The 23,702-nt window shown below is 42.8% G+C and overlaps 1 protein-coding gene across 1 annotated transcript in view; it reads right to left on the bottom strand.

The window, feature by feature from the left end:
• The window catches only part of ADIPOR2 (adiponectin receptor 2), a 79,132-nt gene that overhangs the window by 9,592 nt on the left and 45,838 nt on the right, over positions 1-23,702 (bottom strand). Inside the window, exons 3-4 of the mRNA XM_059683961.1 lie at positions 14,424-14,543; positions 4,372-4,543 (exon numbers count right to left, since the gene is read on the bottom strand). Of these exons, the coding sequence (XP_059539944.1) occupies positions 4,372-4,543; positions 14,424-14,543 (292 nt within the window). The remainder of the gene's footprint in view (positions 1-4,371; positions 4,544-14,423; positions 14,544-23,702) is intronic.

Below are 23,702 nucleotides of genomic sequence, written 5' to 3'. Positions count from 1 at the left end.
AAACATGGTAATTAGCCATAACTTTGCTACCCTTCCCATTGGCTAATCAGCGAGATATGCAAATTAACTGCCAACCAAGATGGCGGCAGGCAGCCAGGCAGCTGACGCGAACATGGAGGCTTGCTTGCTCCAGTGACGGAGGAAGCCAGGTTCCCCGCCTGCCTGCTGGGCTCTGAGCTGCTCTCCAAGAAACATTGTTACAAATATAGAAGCTAAACAAAACCCCAGAAACCTGCTTTCAGGCAGCCGGGATCTCAGAGCTGGAATCGCAACAAAGTTTCAAATACAGAAGGTGAACAAAGTCCAGAAACCTGCTTTCAGCAGCTGAGGTCTCAGAGCTGGAGCCGAGCCTCAGAGCTAAAGACGGCTCTCAGCTCCAGTGACAGCCATAGAAGGTAAATAAAATCCCAGAATAAAAAAGAAAAAAGAAATAAAAGAGAGGTTGGGAGATTCAGTCACCCGCCAGTCCGAAAACAGCCCTCAGCCCCTCACCCAGACTGGCCAGGTACCCCAGTGGAGACCCCCACCCTGAAGGGGGTGTGACCAGCTGCAAACAGCCATCATCCCCTCATCCAGGCTGGCCAGGCACCCCAGTGGGGACCCCCACCCTGAAGGGGGTGTGACTAGCTGCAAACAGCCATCATCCCCTCATCCAGGCTGGCCAGGCACCCAAGCGGGACCCCCACCCTGATCCAGGACACCCTTCAGGGCAAACCAGCCGGCCCCCACCCGTGCACCAGGCCTCTATCCTATATAGTAAAAGGGTAATATGCCTCCCAGCACCAGGATCAGCGGAGCCACAAGGCCTCCTGAACCCGGGATCAGCGGAGCTGAGAGGCCTCCCGGCACCGGGATCAGCGAAACAGCGAGGCCTCCCAGCACCAGGATCAGCGGAGCCGCAAGGCCTCCCAGCATCAGGATCAGTGGAGCCACGAGGCCTCCCGGCCTGTGATCAGCAGAGCCACAGGCCTCCCAAACCCAGGATCAGTGGAGCCGCAAGGCCTCCCGGCACCGGGATCAGTGGAGCTGCGAGACCTCCTGGCACCGGAATCAGCGGAGCTGTGAGGCCTCCCAGCACCGGGATCAGCTGAGCAGCAAGGCCTCACTGCCCTGGTGTCAAGCGGAGCCGTGAGGCCTCCCAGCACTGGGATCAGCGGAGCCGCGAGGCCTCCTGGCCCCTGGAGCGTGACAGGGGGCAGCGCCCAAACCCCCTGATCGCCCTGCGGCTCTGTGTGTGACAGAATGTGGGGTCACAACCTCCTTATCCGCCCAGCTCTGTTTGTGACAGGAGAAGGCGCCCCAACCCCCTGATCGGCCCTCCTCTGTGCCTGATAGGGGGGAGCTCCCCAACCCCCTGATCAGCCCTGCTCTGTGTGTGACAGGGTGGAGCTGCAACCTCCCCATCGGCCCTGCCTTGAGTGTGACGGGGGTGGCGCCCCAACCCCCCAATCGGCCCTACCCTGAGTGTGACAGGGTGGCATCGCAACTTCCTGATCCGCCCTGCTCTGTGCATGGCAGGCGGATCTCCCCAACCCCCTGATCGGCCCTGCTCTGTGGGTGACAGGGGCGAGCTCCCCAACCCGTTGATCAACCCTGCTCTGTGTGTGACAGTGTACAGAGCCCCAACCCCCCTGATGGGCCCTGCTCTGTGCGTGACAGGGGGCAGCACCCCAACCCCCTGACCGGCCGGCTCTGTATGTGACAGGGGTGGCGCCACAACCCCCCAATCAGCCCTACCCTGAGCGTGACTGAGGGTGGCATCGCAACCACCTGATCCGCCCTGCTCTGTGCATGACAGGGGGTGGTGCCCCAACTCCCCAATCGGCCCTGCTCTGAACCTGACCAGGGGCTGCAGGGCAGGCACCTAGGGATTGGGCCTGCCCTCTGCCACCCGGGAGCGGGCCTAAGCCAGCAGGTCGTTATCTCCCGAAGGGTCCCCAGACTGTGAGAGGGCACAAGTGGGGCTGAGGGATACGCCCCCCCTGCCAGCGCACAAATTTTTGTGCACTGGGCCTCTAGTCCTATATAATAAAGAGGTGATATGCAAATTAACCCTCACGCCCTCACAAGATGGCTGCCTACGACCAGGCCGGCAAGGGAGTTAGTGAGGGACGACCAAACGCGACTGAACAGCAGGCTGCGTGGGGCAACCAGGCCAGCGGGAGGGCCGTGAGGGGTGACCAGGCCAGCAAGGCGGGGGGGGGGGGGGGGGGGCAGTTGGGGGCAACCAGGCTGGCAGGGGCGCAGCAGTTGGGGGCGATTAGGCTGGCGGGGGTGAGGGCAGTTGGGGGGGACCAGGCTGGCAGAGGGGGCAGGTGGGGGCAACCAGGTTGGCATGAGGGGGACAGTAAGGGGTGACCCGGCCAGCGGGGGGGGGGGGGCACTTAGGAGCGACCAGGCTGGCAGGGAGGGGGCTGCTGGGGGCAACCTGGCCAGCAGCAGGGGGGCAGTTAAGGGCAACTAGGCCAGCGGGGGTTGGGGGGTGGGGGGGGCAGTTAAGAGCGATTAGGCCAGCATGCAGAGGCAGTGAGGGGCGATCAGGCCGGCAGGTGAGGGGGGGTGACCAGGCAGGCAGGCAAGTGAGCAATTAGGAGCAAGTGGTCAAGGATTGTGAGAGGAATGTCGAACTACTGGTTTAGGCCCTGGGGATTGGGCCTAAACCGGCAGTTGGACATCCCCCAAGGGGTCCCGGATTGGAGAGGGTGCAGGCTGGGCTGAGGGGGGGAACCCCCCCACCCCTGGCATGAATTTCGTGCACTGGGCCTCTAGTAGTATATATAGAGTTTGGTCCGATCTGTGATTTCAGGCATTCACTGGGAGTTTTGGAATGTATCTCCCTTGGATAACGGGACTGCTGTATTCACAAGGTTATGAAATTATCACTATTATTACCTCCAAAAGAAGTCCTATACCTGTTATGAGTCATAGCTCATTCCCGAATCTCAATCCCAGACAGCCCTAACCTACTTTCTGATTCTGGATTTTCCCATTCTAGGCATTTCAAGTATATGAATCACATAATAAGTGGCCTTTTATGTCTGGCTTCTTCCACTTAGCATGTTTTCAAGGCTCACTTGTGTTGTAGGATGTATCAATATCAAGTAATATTTCATTGTATGGATATACCACATTTTATTTATCCATTCATCAGTTGAAAGATTTGGGCTGTTTCCACTTTTTAGCTATTATGAATAATGTTGCTAAAAATATTCATGTCCTCATTGTTTTAACATGTTTTCAATTCTCTTGAGTATATGCCTAAGGAGTAGAATTTGTCAGGAACTCTGTTTAGCTATCTGTATTCCATAGAGGCTGCACCCTTCTTATATTCCCACCAGCAATATATGTGAGTTCTAATTTTTCTATATCCTTGCCAGACTTGTTATTTCCCATTTTTTATTACAGCTATTCTAGTAAGAATTTCATTGAGTTTCTCAAAGTATTTGATTTGCATTCCCCAAAATGATGTTGAGCCTCTTTTCATGTGTTTGTCGGCCATTTTTAGAACTTATTGAAGAAATTACTACTCAGATGCTTTCCTCATTTCTTAAACTGAGTTGACTTCCTATTGTTTAGTTGTAAGAGTACTAGAGCAATCATCAGATATTTTGCAAATATTTTCTCCTATTCTGTGGGTTACTTTTTCACTTTCTTGATAATGTCCTTTGACATACAAGTTTTAATTATGATGAAGTCCAATTTATCCATTTTTTTTCTTTGGTTGTGCATGCTTTAGGTGCAATTCTAAGAAACTGTCACCTAACCCAAAGTCACAAAGATTTGCATCAATGTTTTCTCTTAATGATTTTATAGTTTCATGGTTAAGTCTTCAATCCATTTTGAGTTAATTTTTATATATGGTATGAAGTAGGGGTCCAACTTTATTCTTTCACATGTAGTTACACAGTTATCACCAATACCATTCTATTCCTTCTTTAATATACAATCATGATGGGAAAAAATATCATACATCACATTCTACTTTAAGGCAAAATGAAATGTGAATATTCTAAGTAATGACTTTGAAATACCAGGTTACTTTTATTCAATAACTACCTTCCTCTCAGTGTTCATTAAAATATTATACCACATTTTGAATAGTATCTTTCTCTTGGCATGGTTCGATTGGGGGGGGCCAATCGGGGAAAAAGGAGTCATATGTAATACTTTAAACAATAAATATATATATAACTTAGCTGTAATAAAATCATAGTGCAAACCACAGAGCAAATCACTGCAAAACTGCATCATCAGAAATCCAGAAAACAAAATGGCAAATCCCAAATACATTTTTTAAGTTCCGTCCTTACCATCAAATAAATGAAAAAAGAATATAGATCACCAATTCATTACACCACTGATATTACATACCTAAGAGATGTGTCCAGATGTTGCCTGTCTCTGTGTGTATTCTGAAAATGCTCTTAAAACAGGCCCGGAAAGAAGGCATAGGGGGCCGGTGTCCATGTAAAAGGTAATCATTATCCTTGAGCCAGTCTGGTAGGACATCATGAGGGATTACTCGCCATCGACCTTCCCAAACCTGGAAGAAAAATATTATCAAATATTTGGGGGGGGGGGGGGGGGGTTTAATTGTAACTTTAGCAGCACTGATCCCAAATAACAATCTCTTACAGTTTCTTATGAGAAAAATAACTTATTTTTAGAAAGACAAACACATTCAAATGTCCTATATTCTGAGTTTCTAAAAAACTGATGAAAAAGATATTTTTTAAATGGAGCAGAAAGGCTTTTCTTAAGAAAGGGGAAGAGTAAATGCACTTATAGAATATGTCCTAAAGAGTGGTTACAAACTTTGTTTCAATATGGCTAAAAGTAGGATGAAGGGTCCAAAGTCCCACTCATACAGATTCCCCTCCATTCTCCACAATAGACTTTACCTCTGAGAAATCCCTGTGATATTAAACATGATCATTTTTACACTTAACTAGAGGCCTGGTGCACGAAATTCCCTCAGCCCAGCCTGCGTCCCCTCACAGTCCGGGAGCCCTCAGGAGATATCCGATTGCTAATGGCCTAAGCCGTCAGTCGGACATCCTTAGCGCTGCCACGGAGGTGGGAGAGGCTCCCGCCACCACCACCACCGCTGCCGCTGCACTCACCAGCCATAAGCCCAGCTTCTGGCTGAGCAGCGATCCCCCTGTGGGAGCACACTGACCACTAGGGGGCAGCTCCTGCGTTGAACGGGATTGGGCTGAAACCAGCTCTCTGACATCCCCCGAGAGGTCCCGGAGTGTGAGAGGGCACAGGCCAGGCCAAGGGACCCCATCGGTGCACAATCAGGGCCGGGAAGGGACACAGGAGTTTGGCCAGCCTGGGAGGGACCGCAGGAGGGCTCCAGGGCATGTCCGGCCCATCTCACTTAGTCCCGATTGGCTGGACCCCAGCAGCAAGCTAACCTACTGGTCAGAGTGTCTGCCCCCTGGTGGTAAGTGCACGTCATAGCAAGCGGTTGAGTGGCCTTAGCATATCATTAGCATATTACACTTTGATTGGTTGAACAGATGACTGGACAACCAGACACTTAGCATATTAGCCTTTTATTAGATAGGATACTAGAAACCCGGTGCATGAAAAATTGTGCACTGGGGGGGCGGGGGGTAGTTAGGGGTGACCAGTCCAGGAGCTTTAGCCCATGGGGAGCGGGCCTAAGCCACAGTCTGGCCTCCCTCTGCAGGAGACAACTGGACAGATAAGGAGAAGGCTCCGCCCCCATCACCCCACTGCTGCTGCTGCCACTGCCGGTGGCCACGGCTACAAGGCCTGAGCCCTGGGGGGAGGGACCGAGAGGTGCTCAATGCACCTCATGGTGACCAGTCGTTTGGTCGTCATGGACACTGGCCAGATAGATAGATTCCTGTTGGTAAAAAAAAAGAACTATATAGAATCATGCTTTTGTGCCTTTTGCTAAAATCTCTCTTTCTCCCTTTACTCTATCTTCTCTTCCTATCATAGCAAATATGATGAAGTAGAAAAGAACATAGGAGTCAGAAAATCTTGGATGTCTGCCATTAACTAGTTGAATGAGCTTTAATCACAAAATCGCCAAGCCTGTTTCCTCATTTATAAAATGAGGATTCTAGTGCTTTGATTACTTCATAAGGAAGATATGAGGATTAAATGAAATGACCCAAAGCATTTCATGAATGAGTTAGCAAATCTCAACATCCATCCCAAAGGTGGAATTAACCCTAACCATCCCAGAGGCTATCACCTGTCAGAGAATTAATAATTAATCCACCCTCCTCATGCTGGAGAGATGAAAAAAAAGTTTGGCCTTAACTGCCTTTCAAGTCCCTTTGGCCCCCTTTCTCCCTTTTCCTCACTGTCCCTCCCCATCAAACTTTAAAGGAAAAGGGATCAGGAGTTGGTATACACTCTTTAAAAAGTCTGTCAATCTCTGCACTCGGCTTCTTTTAATGTCTCTCAGCCCAGAGAGCCCACACCACAAGGATCACTTAATCCTAAACGAACTTGCTTCTGCTAGCCAGAAAGATGTAAGAAAAAATGCCAGACACATGGTCTACCTATAGGCTTCAGGTTCAGGCAATGATTCCACCCACTGTCCTCAGGGTTCTTGTGACAAACATGGCTGACCATAGACACTTGGTTCTCTCTCTACTATGCAGATATATGCCCATTCCGTTCACTCTACAACATTTTCCTGTTCTCTGCTCTCCTTAATGTCTCCTGACATTTATAAAAAAACTGATACTTTGTGTAACTCCAAAGGAAGTGGACACTAAATTTAAGGATAGAAATGGCCGCCCTAGCTGGTTTGGCTCAGTGGATAGAGCATCGGCCTATGGACTGAAAGGTCCTGGGTTCGATTCCAGTCAAGGGCACATGCCTGGGTTACAGGCTCGATCCCTAGTAGGGGGTGTGCAGGAGGCAGCCAATCGATGATTCTCTCTCATCATTGATGTTTCTATTTCTCTCTCCCTTCCTCTCTAAAACCAATAAAAAATATATATTAAAAAAAAAAAAGAACAGATATGGCCCTGTGGTTACTGGTGTTAATCTGACTGTTCAGTGCTTGTTCCTAACATACAACAAAATAAAATAATGCCAAAAGACTAATCTAGATTTTTTTTATGTCTACTGCTAATATTATCACGACTTGTAAAAGTAGCTGTAGCTTTCATAGGACTTATATTGCGAGAAAGTGAGAGACACACCAAGATAATGAATTCCTTTTATCTAATTTGAACTTGGTAAAACAGCTATTGTTGAGATTAACTTTACAAGATGCTGCTACCCTGTTTTACTTCGGGAGAATTTTATTTTCTAAGAGGGAGAGGAAAATGAGCATCAATCCCTACATCCTCAAGGCAGTTCACAATTCAAAAACAGCTCTACTGTGACCACATAAAAACTATTGTGTTGCCACACAGACAAAATAATCAAATTCTCCCTTTTTATAGTCAGAAAGAATATGTTGAGTTTCTTACTAGTTACATGTGCATAAAATGTCGAGTGATTCTCCCCCCCACCACCCCATTGTTTCTATATAAACGTTCTAGTGGTCTAAAAACTGAGCCAGGGAGCTGTACTTTCTAATTATACTGCAATTAATGTTATATTCAACAAACCCTACACCTTATTCTCAACTTGGAGTCAAGCCAAATGCCAACCTAAACAGGTATCCTCTTTTACTGCCTGGGGGAAAAAGAACAGGATCACAGCACAGACGAAAGCATGTTTATTTATAAGCTTGACAAAGATACCGCCTACATCAAACTTAGCAATGGTCCACTGAGTTTTTATCAGACTATATAGTGCACAAATAGAATTTAAAAAAAAAAAAAAAAACCACAATATACCTATTCCCACATGAGCCAGGCTACGCTGGTAAAATAACAGCAACTGAAGGCTGAAAAAAAGAGACCAAGATCAAACCTGGATTCTCTATAAAGATTAAAATGATTTTCCTTCCCTTATTCCGGTAAGAAAAGCTTTTCCTAAAGAGAAAGTACACCAGCAAGACCACAGGACACTTCATTTTAAACTATCTCCATTTACTTGCTTTCAATCCAAGAAACAGAATCCTTGAGGCACTGGACATGGCTAGTTTTTAAGTATGGTCAGTGGCACCACCAGAGAGCAGGGTAGAGCAGGTCTGGAGAACACCATGTAATAGGAGGCCTCTTCTTGCTGCTCTCATAGACAAACTGCTAGTGGATGATAAGTGAATGGTTTATCCATTTCTGTGCCCCACTCATTTTTCTTCAATAAATCATAGTTTGCCACAAAAAAATGCCCTATTTATTCTTTCATTAGCTATTAAATTGAAAGTTTTATTTACTGTATTATTTTTAGTTCAGAAAGAACAAAAAGACAGTGAAGTTAGCTACAGTACTCTACTAATAATATAAATATTAAAAATCCCCAATGGCCCAGACGCTAAATATGTACTCAACATTGAGAGATTCAACATCAATCAGTTACTGCAACCTAGGTAGTATCCTGACCGGATATCAAACCCGCAACGTTTTGGTGTACAGGAAGATGCTCCAACCAACTGAGCCACCAAGCCAGGGCCAAAACGTGCTTTTTGAAAAATAAAATAGATCTTTTGTATCCTTCTGTACTAATTCTCCTATGTCAGTAATCACTAGAATGGATCTATTGTTTTGCTCGGGGGGTTTTTTTCACCAATTTTCAAACACTGATTAAAACTTCCTGGGCTCAAAGAACAAAGATGGTGGCGTAGATAAATGCCTGGACCTGCTGCCTCCCACAATCACAGCAAAATTACAAGATACAAAACCATCATTAACAACTACAGTGGGGCCTTGACTTACGAGTGTCCCGACTAACGAGTTTTTCGAGATACAAGCCGTCTCTCGGCTGATTTTTTTGCTTTGAGTTGCGAGCTAAAATTCGGGTTACGAGCCAGCTTCAAATACCCCACCGCTAGTTGGCGCAGCGAACGTCACAGTGAATGCCACAACATCAGCCCAGCATCACTGTCTCACTCATTCACTTTATGATTTGACATACGAGTAATTTGAATTACGAGATCCGTCACAGAACAAATTAAACTCGTAAGTCAAGGCTCCACTGTACCTGAAACCTGGCTGAATAGAAGTCCTACAACTAGAGAAGTAAAGAAGAAACCACACTGAGACTGGTAAGAGGAGCGGAGATGCAGAACGGGTTGGTCTGACACTCACAGTGCTGTTTTTTTAAAATTGGGAGGGATTTCTTGGCTGCAGAGTGCCCCCGCACACTGAACACCCTCCCCCTGCCACACTGTGAGGAGCAAAAGGGTCCCAGACCCTGAGCCCAGGGTTCCAGAGCTGAGAAGAGAAGTTCTCATAACTTTGGGCTGTAAAAACCACCTCTTAAAGAGCCAGTACACGAACGTACTCAGACTCAATCCCTCTAAGCTCCAGCGCCGGGAGGCTTTGGAGGACACAGGGACATACGAGAGGAACTGGATTGTCTGGCATGTGGCGGGAACTCAGGGCAGCTTTCTTCCAGACAGGGGTCCTCGTTCCTGTGCTGGGACCACCACCACCACCACCACCTCCACCACCACACCTCCTTTCATAGCAGAGCTGATGGGCAGCCATATCTGAGTTTCCATCAGCCTGGCTAACACTGTCCCCTTTGCCCTGGTGATGACCCGAAACACCACCGAATCCAATTTGCAGCCCCACACAAGCTGTTTGCAGCTGCTTTTCCATATAAATTGCCTATCCTGGCTCAGGCTTCAGACTTTGCTAAAACCTCTAAAACAAATAGCAGCTGGCACCAGCATGCCCCAAACTAATCAATAAAAGGCCCATTACCCGGCACTAGCACCAGCCTGCCTTGATGGGCCTCACCTGGGCACTTCACAAACCCAATACAAATAGCAGCCATCTGCAGACCTCTCTGTAGTTCTTGCCAGATGGCCCGAGGCAGTGGCTCACTTTGCACCTCCTGGGAGGCCCCAGGGCCAGTGCACCCAGTGGACAGCTTCAGACCATACCAGATTACAACTCTACACATCCACAAGCAACACACTCAAGGGGCAGACTCAGTGAGCACCAAAGCCCCACTGAAGCAAGTTCTGCTCCATAGGGGTGTCCTACACAGCTGCTCTCCCACTGTAGTAGCAGCTGGTCTTCACAGCCAATTGGCCTGGAGATTAATTCCTCCCAGTGATACCAACAGCAATCAAGGTTCAACTACAAGACTGTGCACACAGTCCACACAGGGATATACCTAGAGTACACAGCTCAGGTGACTAAGGAGGCTGAACCATTGGGCCCTACAGGACACTTACTACACAAGGCCACTCTATCAATTTCAGGAACCATAGCAGCTCTAACTAATTACACAGAAACAAATGCAGGAAGCAGCCAAAATGGGGAGAAAAAGAAACATGTCACAAATGAAAGAAATGGAAGCAAACAAACTACTGAATACAGAGTTCAACACCATGGTTTTAAGGTTACTCGAGGACCTGAATGAGAGCTCCAACGGACTCAAAGAGAGTTTCAAGGGACTTAGTGAGACTTTCAAGGATCTTAGTGAAAATGTCAGACATGAAGAAGGACCAGTCAGAAATTAAGCCTACACTAACTGAAATAAGGAATAATTTACAAGGTTCAACAGTAGAGTAGAGGAGTCTAAGAACTAAATCAATGATTTGGAATATGAGGAAGCAAAAAACACCCAATCAGAAGAGCAAAAAGAAATAAGAATCCAAAAACATGAAGATAGTGTAAGGCAAGCACGTCAAACTCAAAGGCTAACACGGGCCAAATAAACAAGGTTTAAGTTTATGTGGGCCGCAAAAAAAAAAAAAAAAGCTTCAATTTTCATAGAAACGTAGGTTTATTTCAACAAAGACATGCTGAATACAAAGAGCTGAAATAAATGAGTAATCATTAACATAAAATAGAACATTGTGATAAAAATTAATATTTTTTCTTGTACATTAACTTACCAGACACTGAATAACTACACAAATTAATAAGCATAATGCAAATAAACCTATTTTTCTTGTTTTCCGAAAGCAAAGTATTACCTGTTGCACACACAAAACAAGTCCGTACAAGACTAGTGACGTGGCAATTGGCTACTAAAATGCTTGCTGCTAGTATTAGTGGAGAGAAATGGTGCACCTGCGCATAAGGCATGTAAGGGAGATGAATGCAACAACAATTATAGTAATCAGTCATTAGCAAACATTGTAGTTTGTTATTAATAATTATGTATAACAGGATATTGTAAAAATTAAGTAACAAAATTTTTATTGAAATGTTTCTTACAAACCGTTATATTGGCTGGGCCACAAAAATGTTCGTTGTGGGCCGCATGCGGGCCACAGGCAGTGAGTTTGACATGCTTGATGTAAGAAGTCTCTGGGACAACTTCAAGCATACCAACATTCACATTATGGGAGTGCCAGAAAGAGAAGAGAGAGCAAGATACTGAAAACCTATTTTCAAAAATTACAGAAAACTTCCCCTACCTGGTGAAAGAAACAGACTTACAAGTCCAGGAAGCATAGAGAGTCCCAAACAAGAGGAACCAAGAGTCCCACACCAAGACACATCATAACTAAAATGCCAATGGTTAAACACAAAGACTCTTTTAAAAGCAGCAAGAGAAAAGCAGTTAGTTACCTACAAGTGTAGCACTAATCAACTGTCAGCTGATTCTCAAGAGAAACTTTGCAGGTCAGAAGCGAGTGGCAAGAAATATTCAAAGTGATGAATAGCAAGGACCTACAACCAAGATTACTCTACCCAGCATAGCTTTTCATTTAGAATTGAAGGTCAGATAAAGAGCTTCACAGACAAGAAAAAGCTAAAGGAGCTCATCACCACCAAACCAATATTACATGAAATGTTGAAGGGTATTCTTTAGGAAGAGGAAGGAGAAGAGAAAAAAAAACATGAATAATAAAATGGCAATAAATACCCATCTATCAACAACTGAATCTAAAAATCAAAATAAACAAACAAGAAATCTAATGAATAAAATAAAATGGTGAATAAAATAGAATTAAGGGCATGGAAACGTGGAACATACTGACGAATCTCAGAGGGAAGTGTGGAGGAAGGGGTAGGAAGAGATTAGCCAAAGATTTTAAATGCATATATGCATTACCTATGGACACAGACAATAGGTGGCGAAGGCTTCGGGCAGAGCAGAAACCCGGTGGAGGGGGGCAATGGGGGAAGAAAACAGGGTCATCTGTAATGCCCTCAACAATAAAGATTTTTTTGTAAAAAATTTCCTGGGCTCTAAGTAGTCCCATGTTTATATCCCTCCCCTTCTCCTCTCCACCAACCCCTTCATCTTGGAAGGGATGTCTCTATTCAGATTATAATGTTTTCTTCTTGTCCTCTTATCTAAAGTACTAGGGGCCCGGTGCACGAAATTCGTGCACTGGGTGTGTGTGTGGGGGGGGGGGGGGGAGTGTCCCTCAGCCCAGCCTGCCCCCTCTCACATACTGGGAGCCCTCAGGCGTTGACCCCCATCACCCTCCAATCGCAGGATCGGCCCTTTGCCCAGGCCTGACGCCTCCGCCAGAGGTGTCAGGCTTGGACAGGGGACCCCCATCTCCCCCCGATCACTGGCTCTGGCCCCCGCCCAGGCCTGAGGCCTCTGGCCCAGGAATCATGCCTGGGCAGGGGACCCCCATCTCCCTCTGATCGCTTGCTCCACCCCCCGCCCAAGCCTGACGCCTCTGACCCAGGCTTCAGGCCTGGGCAAGGGGACCATCATATCCCCCCAATCCCCGGCTCCACCCCCCGCCCAGGCCTGATGCCTCGGCCAGAGGAGTTGACCCTCATCACCCTCCGATCACCAATCACCGGATCGGCCCCTTGACCAGGCCTGAGGCCTCCGGCAGAGGTGTCAGGCCTGGGCAGGGGACCCCCAGCTCCCCGCGGTTGCAGGCTCCGCCCCTGCCCAGGCCTAATGCCTCTGGCTGAGGCATCCGGCTCAGGCAGCGGGGACCCACAGCTGCAGCGGCCCCGTGATCGTGGGCTCCGCTTTAGGCCCAGGCAAGGGACCCCTAGCTCCTGGGACTGCCAGCTTCGACCGTGCCCAGCTCCCATCGCTGGCTCCACCCCTACTTCCTGCTATCACTGGCCAGGGCGGCAAAGGCACCTGATTCTCCGATCATGGCTGGGGGGCAGGGCAAAGGCCTTTGCCCTGCCCCCCAGCTCTTAGCTCCCCCCTGGGTTTCCGATCACTGTCAGTGGCAGGGGGCTTCTTCCTGCTTTCCCTTTTGCCTCCCTGCATTGTGCCTACATATGCAAATTAACCGCCATCTTGTTGGCAGTTAACTGCCAATCATAGTTGGCAGTTAATTTGCATATAGCCCTGATTAGCCAATGAAAAGGGTATCGTTGTACGCCAATTACCATTTTTCTCTTTTATTAGTGTAGATAGTATTCTAAGTCAACTGGCCTCAATTACTTCTAGTGTCACTGTGAATGCAGAAAAACCTAAGCTTAATTTTCAGGATCTATGACCACATGCATGAAAATTTCTCTCTAAAAGAGTTTTCCAGGAATGTTTAATATGTAAATGAATTTACATACACATATACACATAGGCAACTGGCTTATGTTGACATTTTATCTGCCAGGGCTCTGATCAATCAGTATAATCAGGTGGCTATAGATTTACCAGTGTCCTTGACATATTTTCTCCAAGCAAGCAATCCTAATTCCAGTTACCATTTTAGGGAAAAAGAAAAAAAATCCCCACAATAGGTCCTAATGAACCAGAAAGTGAATTGGAAGAAAAGCCTTAGAGAGACAATATACCAGTTAAACTGAAAACACTACATGTGTATGAAAACCAGGCAAATCCTATAAAAAGAGTAGTTGATGACGCTAGAAAGTATCATACTTGCCATCACAGTCAACAGCATAAATAGATCAAGGGACTTGGAAATAGCACTTTAGAATCTCCAGACATTAACCACCCCCAATTTTGCTTCATTCTGCCTCGTCTAAACTATCAGTAACCTATACAGTGGGGCCTTGACTTACGAGTGTTCCAACTAACGAGTTTTTTGAGATACCAGCTCTCTCTCAGCCGGTTTTTTGCATTGAGTTGACAGAGTAATTTGAGTTAACGAGCTCCTTAACGAGCTAGGTCTCGGAAAGAATTAAACTCGTAAGTCAAGGCCCCAATGTATTAGGGAAAACTTTTTTACCAGTTAGATGTTCTAGTTTTCTCAAAAGTTTATCATGGCTGCTGCAGGCAAATGTATTATGTCTTGAACAGGGTTAAAGTCATGAGATTGCTTTTGTCTCCATTTTGCCAGGGATTATCCCTAATGCAAACCAAAGGGTAAGGTACTACCACTCTCCTTAAAGGTTTCTGTTTGGGAACAGCGGATCATATAACACAAAAATTACAAGAAATTGCCATCTTACCTTGCAAACAAACTCTTCCATTCTTTCCATAGCATGATGGGCTTGTAAGAGAGGGGACATGCCCATAAACCCCTCCTCTTCCTGAGAAGCTTCATCATTACACTCACGTTCCTCAGAGCTCTGCAAGGCAATCAGAAATAATCAGGGACAGAGACCAGGAACCATTGAAACAATCAATATATTTTCCTTGAAGAATTATAATGAAATTCTCTTAAGGCCAAAACAAAGCCTTAGACAAGTAACAATACAGGAAGTAAAGTCAGTTTATTATAGAATTATGAGTATTAAAAATGAAAAATACTCAAGTTTTCTCTGACAGACAAATGAACTATAACAGCAGCATTCCTGTTTGTTTCAGTAGCAGTTGTTGCTCCCACCCACCTTGAATACGGCAATATGTGGAGTCATTTTTACTTGTCAAAAGTGGGGGGAATGCTACTAGCATCTAGCAGGAAGGGCCAGGATGCTGTTAAACATCCTACAATGCAAAGGACAGCTCCCCACAACAACGAACTATCTGCCAAAATGTCAATAGTGTTTGAGAAACTGATCTAAAGAATATATGAGGGTCTATACCAGGGGTGGGCAAACTTTTTGACTCAAGGGCCACAATGGGTTCCTAAACTGGACCGGAGGACCGGAACAAAAGCATGGATGGAGTGTTTGTGTGAACTAATACATGTTAACACTGCTGCTGGTGAAGGAGCAGAGGGGAGAGCAAGAGAACCCTCCGCTCTTTCGGCTCCGCGGGCCGGATAGGACAGCCGAACGGGCCGTAGTTTGCCCACGGCTGGTCTATACACTTCAAATTATATATGCCACAGACCAGTATTATGTGTTTACATCAGAAAAAAATATTTTATCAGATACTTCACTCTGAAAAATGCTAATAGTAAGTGAGCTATTTACTAAATAAGTGGTTACTAGTGCCAAGGGGCCTAAGCATCCATCCAATGTCATACCCCATTCTAAGTTTGGATCGGCTTTCAGCATTTTATTCTTTGCACTTTGTGTCCTAAAATATCTTTAAGAGTTCCTTTAATTTGACTTTTTTGCCTATATCATTTCTCTGGACATCCTCATCCTTTCGGTCGCAAACACTTGACTCATTTATGTTGACAAGTTTGCCTTCACTAAGTTCCTCTTGCTGCCTATTTAAAATGTCTTAAGCGGTGGTAGTGTCAACATTACCACAGTCAGCTATTTCTTCTACAATCCGTTTATGTTTGACTTTTACTTTCAGCATTAGCATGTTCCTTTCTTTGCTTCACTTTTATCTTTGTTAGCCAATTCCCACTTCTAGTTTTCCATTTTTGTAAAAAGTCATAAATGTTTATCACTGGGAAGCAGCACAACTATACACTTGCCTGTCTTGTGCATTATGAGTTAACAGACATCCAATAATCAGTGACTGACAGACTTCAAAGAAGTGACATGATTGGTAGCTGACCATGATACACATCTATTATTTGCATAGTTATCTGTGGACTGAAGAGCTACCAGAAACGTTTGTACTTTATGCAGTTACTCACGGTATATATACTGTGCTAACTAAAATTTGAACCATATTGTTCAGGAGCTACTATTATTTAACTAACCCATGGTAACAAACTCATACATATTGGAAATTTTCAAAGCATTAGGGTTGCCTGTCATATTTTCCTGTCACATCTTTCATAACCATCCTTTCTTATCTGAACGGGTGCTTCTAAAAAGAGCTAATCTCAATTCAAGATAATGCATTATTACTGTTGGTAAGATTTCCATCAGTGGTCCAGGGTATGTTATTAGGCACAATGTGGTCAGAGGTAAGAAATACATATCACATAACTCCACCCCAACGTATCAGCAAGATTTTTATTAAAAAGTTTCCTTCAGAAGTGCAAAGTACTAATAAGTCTATTGATTTATCATGTATTATCCCCAATTCTCACCCTCCTACAAATAAATACTCACATATATATCCTCAAAAAAATTTTTAAGTGCCAGATCATAGTTAGCTATTTATTGTATTCAAGCATTATGGAATTGCTAATTAGGGATGTGTAGAGTGGGTGGTGGCAAATAGAGTTTCCTGGGTTAGACAGAAGATAACAAGTAGGTATAAAGTGGTAGAGGCAAACACTGGCCACAAAACAGAATTTTTTTTAAAAAAAATGCTTTCTCTTAGGGTACATGGGCAAGTTTATAGCTATGCTACATGATAGTTGGGAAACCCTGCACTGGGCACTATATATAAAACAGTCTCTGTCTTCCAATATTAACTCTAAAGAACCACCTTGTCATGAGTGGAAATTACTTTTGATTTCCCATTTAGCAGCCACTAAACCACAGTACCCAAAGATCTCTTTCAACACTATATTACAACTATATTAAAATATCACATACGAGTATCAAATACATACTACATTCTGTTCTGTGGTCATACCTCTAACCCTTTATCAAAACGAACTATGAAGAGAAACAGGACATTATAAAGATTAAAGAATTAAAACCAAAGCTGCCTAAAATTAAAGCATAAAACTTAATTCCCTAAGGCCTTCTACGAATAAGTCACTATATTTAAAGAGACGTCATTGCTATGAAGTGAGAAAAAAAAACACACTATTTAACATTTTTTTCCTGCTACATTCAGTGAAGTCCATCTGTGAGAAGACTGAGTTAAAGTTGGTTATATTTCAAAACAATGATATTTGCCCTACCCGGTTTGGCTTAGTGCAGTGGTTCTCAACCTTCCTAATGCCACAATCCTTTAATACAGTTCCTCATGTTGTGGTGACCCTCAACCATAAAATTATTTTTGTTGCTACTTCATAACTGTAATTTTGCTACTTTTATGAATCGTAATGTAAATATCTGATATGCAGGATGTGTTTTCATTGTTACAAATTGAACATAATTAAAGCATAGTGATTAATCACAAAAACAATATGTAATTATATATGTGTTTTCTGATGGTCTTAGGCGACCCCTGTGAAAGGGTCGTTCGACCCCCAAAGGGGTGGCGACCCACAGGTTGAGAACCACTGGCTTAGTGGCTAGAGCGTCAACCTGAAGACCTGAAGGGTTCCGGGTTCAATTCCAGTCAGGGGCACATGCCCAGGTTGTGGGTTCAATCCCCATTGGGGGCATGCAGGAGGCAGCCGATCAAATGATTCTCTCTCATCATTGATATTTCTATCTCTCTCTCCCTCTCCCTTCCTCTCCGAAATCAATAAAAATCTATTTTTAAAAGAAGCAATTATATCTGACTCATGATCTACCCAAAGTACAAGCTATAATATATTTTATCTTTGGAAAGATAGAATCATAGAGATAAAGATAAAAGGCCTTTAAGATCAGTCTAATATGAAATAATTCATTAATCTACTGGACATTTATCTTTTTAGCCTGACTCAGTTCAACAGAGCAGTGATTTTCAACTGGTGTACCACAAGAATTTTTAAAACATGCAATACCTGACTATTTAGTCAAGGGCACATAAAAAAATGACAACAATCAACACAACATTAACTGTCTGGCGTGAATGAATCAAAATTATATCTTTTTTTTGTCAGATCGTCAAAATATATAACATATATTTTGGTGTGCCAAAGAATTTTAGTGATTAGTTTGTGCCATGAGATGAAGAATATTTGAAAATCACTGTAACACAAATATTTATTAAAAGCATTTTTTAAAAGATGAGTAAAATGCAGTCTGTTTTCCATAGGCTTACAATCTAATAAGGGGCTGAATGAGTCATATAAATTTCTATATAGAAATACGGTATAGCTAGTTTAAAGATAGAAAGTGTGGGACTCAGGAAAGATTGAATGAGGTACAGAATTTTGATAAGATGAAATGAACACAATAGTCAAGAGGGAAAAGGAAAAGCAAAAGTACCATTTTGAGGAACAGAAACTAGTTCAGTTCAACGGAAACTTAGGGTGCATTCAGGGATAAGTTATATTGAAATACTAAATGAAGTCAGCAAAGTGCCACAGAGATCCACAATCATAATGCCATCTACAGTTATAAGATTAAAGTCATGGAAACTATAAAATACCCAGGGCTGGGAACAGTAAGTATTTAATTAAAATGTGTCTGCCTTTATAGATGTCATTGAGACCTTTTACATTCACATAACTTAATGATAAAGAAGAATCTAAAGCCCTTACATTAACATGACTTTATCAATGATTCCAGGAAACTCCTGCCCAGCAAAATAAGGATAAAAACCAGTGCATAACTACATTATTCGCTTTAGGAACTTCTCAAAAATTCATTTAACTAAACAACAGGCTGCTCCACCAGCCCCTTAGTACAATAAATTGCTCAGCTAAGCAAACCTGCTCGCTTATCAAACAAGTATTGCTCATCAAGACTTGCTCAACGAGTCCTAAACTATCCTATCACAAGTTTTGCCCAGTGCAAATATGTTCTCTGTGTTGAAAGACCTGCCTTGTCTGTGTCTATGAGGTTTTCGGGTTTTTGTGTGTGTGTGTGTGTGTGTGTGTTTTGTGGTGTGTGTGTTTTTCTTTGTTGTTTTGCTTAATTCCTTCACCTTTTTCAAAGACAACAGTATGGTGACTTATCAGAAGGATAGGGAGGTGGGGGGAGGTAGAAGAGAGTAAAGGGGGTGATGGAAGGAGATTTGACTTGAGGTGGTAAACACACAATACAATATACAATGATGTATTATAGAACTGTACACCTGAAACCTATATAATTTTATTAACCAATGTCACCACCAATAAATTCAGTAAGAAAAAAAAAAAGAGAGCCCTAATCGGTTTGGCTCAGTGGATAGAGCATCGGCCTGCGGACTGAAAGGTCCCAGGTTCAATTCCAGTCAAGGGCATGTACCTTGGTTGCGGGCACATCCCCAGTAGGGAGTGTGCAGGAGACAGCTGATCGATGTTTCTCTCTCATCAATGTTTCTAACTCTCTATCCCTCTCCCCTCCTCTCTGTAAAAAATCAATAAAATATATATATATTTTAAAAAGAAACAGAAAAAAGACCTGCCTTAAACCACTAGGACCAAGACACCAAAACCCTATAAATTTCCATCCAGGACCTCTTCTTTCTAAAACACTACTGGAACTCTTTAGAGCAATGCTCACTCTCACAGCAGTAAATATAAACTTGGCTTAGTTTGAGCACCAGGTTATTTTGATAGTCTTTTAAGAAAACTGACAGGTTAATCTAGTCTTAAATTTAGAGTTCTGAACTGTGTAGTAAAGGCATTAAGCAAGCTGATATAGTTAGCAAATACAAACTCAAGGGTTAGTGGAAATTAAGATGTCTACAAAAAAACAATAACTGAGGCCCTAGTCAGTTGTTCAGTGATTAGACCATCAGCCCTCAGACTAAAAGGGTCGCGTGTTCAATTCTGGTCAAGGGCACATTCCTTGATCGCAGGCTCGATCCCTAGCCCTAGTTGGAGTGCATGTGGGAGGAAATCAATCAATGTGTCTCTCTATCATCAATGTTTCTCTGTGTCTCCCCCCTCCCTTCCACTCTCCCAAAAAAATAAAAATAAATCAATGGAAAAGATAACCTCTGGTGAGGATTAATTCTTTAAAAAGTACAGAACAGGCAAATCCAAAAAAGACATAAAGTAGATTGGAAGTGGCCCAGGTTAAGGGGATGGGGATAGGGAGTGACAGCTAATGGGCAAGAGGTTTCTTTTGGGGATGAAAAAATGTTCTAAAATTAGATTGTAGCCCTGACCGGTTTGGCTCAATGGATAGAGCTTCAGCCTGCGGACTGAAGGGTCCCAGGTTCGATTCCAGTCAAGGGCATGTATTTTGGTTGCGGGCACATCCCCAGTAGGGGGTGTGCAGGAGGCAACTGAACAATGTTTCTCTCTCATCGATGTTTCTAACTCTTGATCCCTCTCCCTTCCTCTCTGTAAAAAATCAATAAAATATATTTAAAAAATAAATAAATAAATAAAATAAAATTAGATTGTAGTGATGGTTGCACAATTCTGTAAATATAATAAAACCATGAATTGTACACTTTAAATTGGTGAATTTTATATGTGAATTATCTCAATTTTTTATGAGTCAACTATGAGTAAATGTGGCATTTTCCTTTAACAAATAACAAATAAATAAATCTAACTTTATTTCCCAAATATTCTTTAGAGGACATGTAGAGATTTGTCTTTTTGTAAAGCATGTTCCTAAGAAGTTTTTAATACATTAACTGCTTTAAATAAAATATAACTAATTACTTTAAGCACTTCTTTTTCAAACAATAGTGACATCTTCATCACTTGTGAAGCTTTTTAAAAATAGAGCCGAAACCGGTTTGGCTCAGTGGATAGAGCGTCGGCCTGCGGACTGAAAGGTCCCAGGTTCGATTCCGGTCAAGGGCATGTACCTGGGTTGCGGGCATATCTCCAGTAGGAGATGTGCAGGAGGCAGCTGATTGATGTTTCTCTCTCATCGATGTTTCTAACTCTCTATCTCTCTCCCTTCCTCTCTGTAAAAAATCAATAAAATATATTTTAAAAAAAAATACATACATCCAGCCTGGCCAGTGTGGCTCAGTGGTTGAGTGTTGACCTATGAACCAGGAGGTCACAGTTCGACTCCCAGTCAGGGCACATGCCCAGATTTTAGGCTCAATCCCCAGTAGAGCGCATGTAGGAGGCAGCCAATCAATTTATCTCTCTCACCATTAATGTTTCTATCTCTCTTTCACTCTCCCTTCCTCTCTGAAATCAATAAAAATATATTTTTTTTAAATACATAAATCCAGGACCCAAGGATTCTGGTTCAATAGGTCTAGAATAAAATCCTGGCATTTGTATATTTATTTTCTTTAAAGAGCCACAAGAACTCCTAATAGACTTAAAGAAACCTGTTGGTAAATGCCTGTACAAAAAGACATATCACTCTGTAATGCATATAACTACCTTTAAACCTATTTGGGATTTCACTTAACTTGTTTGTAACTTTAACAAAAATCACCCTGTTGCTTTCCTATTACTCTTGTATTCTATAAACAATTGCCATTTAATGCAATGAGGGGGCCTAAGGGAAACAACCATATATTTTTTTAAATCTATGCAATCTAGTTAAATTCTACATCTTAAAATGAGGGAAACAAATACTCAAAGAAAATGATGCAAAATCATTAGAAATATGAAGGACTGTACCATGATACATTTGGTTTATTTATTTTCAAAATAAACAGAAAAATCCATTAAAAGGCTAGAATACATCTAAGAAGCAAAATTAACCTGGTTTAACAAAAAATAAGGTGTGCAGCAAGAATTCCAGCAAAAAAAACAACAAGTACCAACCATTGAGTCTAACCTCTGGGCTCAACATAAACACTCAGGGGTAGAGCTTGTAATTGAGAAACTCAAAGTCAACCTGGTGCCAGCTGTCACAAAGGCAGCTTTGTTCAGCAGAAAGAGCAATCAGAAGACAGCACATGCTCTTTCAGCCATGTGACCTTGGGCAAATTACTCTAAGCTTTCTAAATCTTACTTTCATCCACTTTCAAAAAGAGATCATATCTGTTCTTCTACTTCAGAGTGCAGTTTTAAGAAGTAAATGAAATAACATGTATGGAAGTGCTACATACAAATGTAAGGCATTATTAGAATTACGTAGGCCCGGCAGGTGTAGCTTGGCGGTTGAGCATGATCCACAAACCAAGATTCCCAGTCAGGGCACATGACCGAGTTACCAGCTGAATCCCAAATAGGGGGCATGCTGGAGACAGCTGATAAATGTTTCTCTCTCATCAATATTTCTATCTCTTTTTATCCCTTTCCCTTCCTCTCTCTCTAAAATCAATAAAAACATTTTTTAAAAGATTTAAAAGGATGCACTCTACTTGCTAACAGTTTATATAGTTCCACTTCAAAACTGGAAAGTGTAAGAAATGAGTCCTTTCTTTAAAAAAAAACCAGAAAGTCAGTATATGGAACTCTTCAAGTCACTTGAAGATAGGACGTTAATATTGTGTCTTTAATTTCAGTTCAAAGTTACAGTTTTTTGTAACTCTATCCCCTTCTTTTCTAATTCCCATGATTATTCTACACTAATAACCCTGAAATTAGTAGCAAGTGACAGTACTACATATAGATTAAATATAGGATAATGAATGGAGAGAAAGGGCCAAGGAAGGGCCAGAGCAAAAGAAGAGATTTCATTGCTTAAATGATCCAGTAAGTTTTCTACTGAAACCACCTCCCAGGTACGTAGCACAGGCAGTTGCACTGGTCTCTTCATAAACCACCTTCTGTTTTTTAGCAAGAACTTCCTCCAAAAAGAAACAATACACAAAGAAGAATTCTCATCAGGAACAAAAACACAATTTCCTCATCGGTAAACTGAGATAAGTAAACAACAGGGTTTCAGAGAGCCTTTTCAGCTCTAACATTCTACAATCTATGGATCAGATCCTCTCCTTGATTCCTCACAAAAAGTCTAGAAAGCAGATGGAAAGAAATAAATGGTTCTTTTGTTCTGGCTTTTGGGTTAGCTCTCACATTAAAGGAAAATCAAATACAGGTTTTCAGGGCAATATGAGTTCATTCATATAAGGATGAAAAAAACCACATTCACTTGATTATTTGTTAGTGAAACAAAATAATAAATACTTAAGAGGGCATTATCAAGTGAAAATGGCAAACAAAAATACACAGTATAACAAGAATTAGACAATGTGATTAACACAAAAGAGACTGGGTGTGCAAATTCTGAACAAAACATTTTACTATCTCATGTAGTAACTAATATTGTAAACCGAACTTTTGCCATTTTTAATTCCAGTCAAATTGTTTAGCCTGAAATTCCTTAATGCTGCAAAATTCTTTAGATTCATGTCAGTTTTAAAAATAGTTAAAATCATTGTGATTTAGTTATTGCCTACTCAATATATCTTCCAAGACAACGAATAAGAATCTCAAATCTCACATTCCAAAACAGAACTCTTGATTTGCACCACCTTTAAACCTACTCCTCACTATTGCCTTATAAATCTCAGTTTTAGCTCAATTTAAACATCCAGGAATCATCTTTAAATTCCTGTTTTCCTCACTCTCCACATCTAATCCATCAGGATGTCCTGCTAGCTTGACCTCCAAAATAATAAGAATCCATCCATTTCTCTCCATTTCTGCTGCTCCTACCACTGTTTCAAGCCAACATCATCTCTCACCTTGAACATTCTAACACGCTTCTTTTTTCCTTCCATTCTGTATTCTCACAATCCTCCACATTCAGAGTGATCTTTTCAAAATCACCAATGTCTCCTACTGTTTAAAC

The sequence above is a fragment of the Myotis daubentonii genome, chromosome 2, assembly GCF_963259705.1.
Source record: "Myotis daubentonii chromosome 2, mMyoDau2.1, whole genome shotgun sequence".
In the NCBI taxonomy this organism is placed as follows: Eukaryota; Metazoa; Chordata; class Mammalia; order Chiroptera; family Vespertilionidae; genus Myotis; species Myotis daubentonii.
This window is presented reverse-complemented; position numbering and strand designations above follow the sequence as displayed.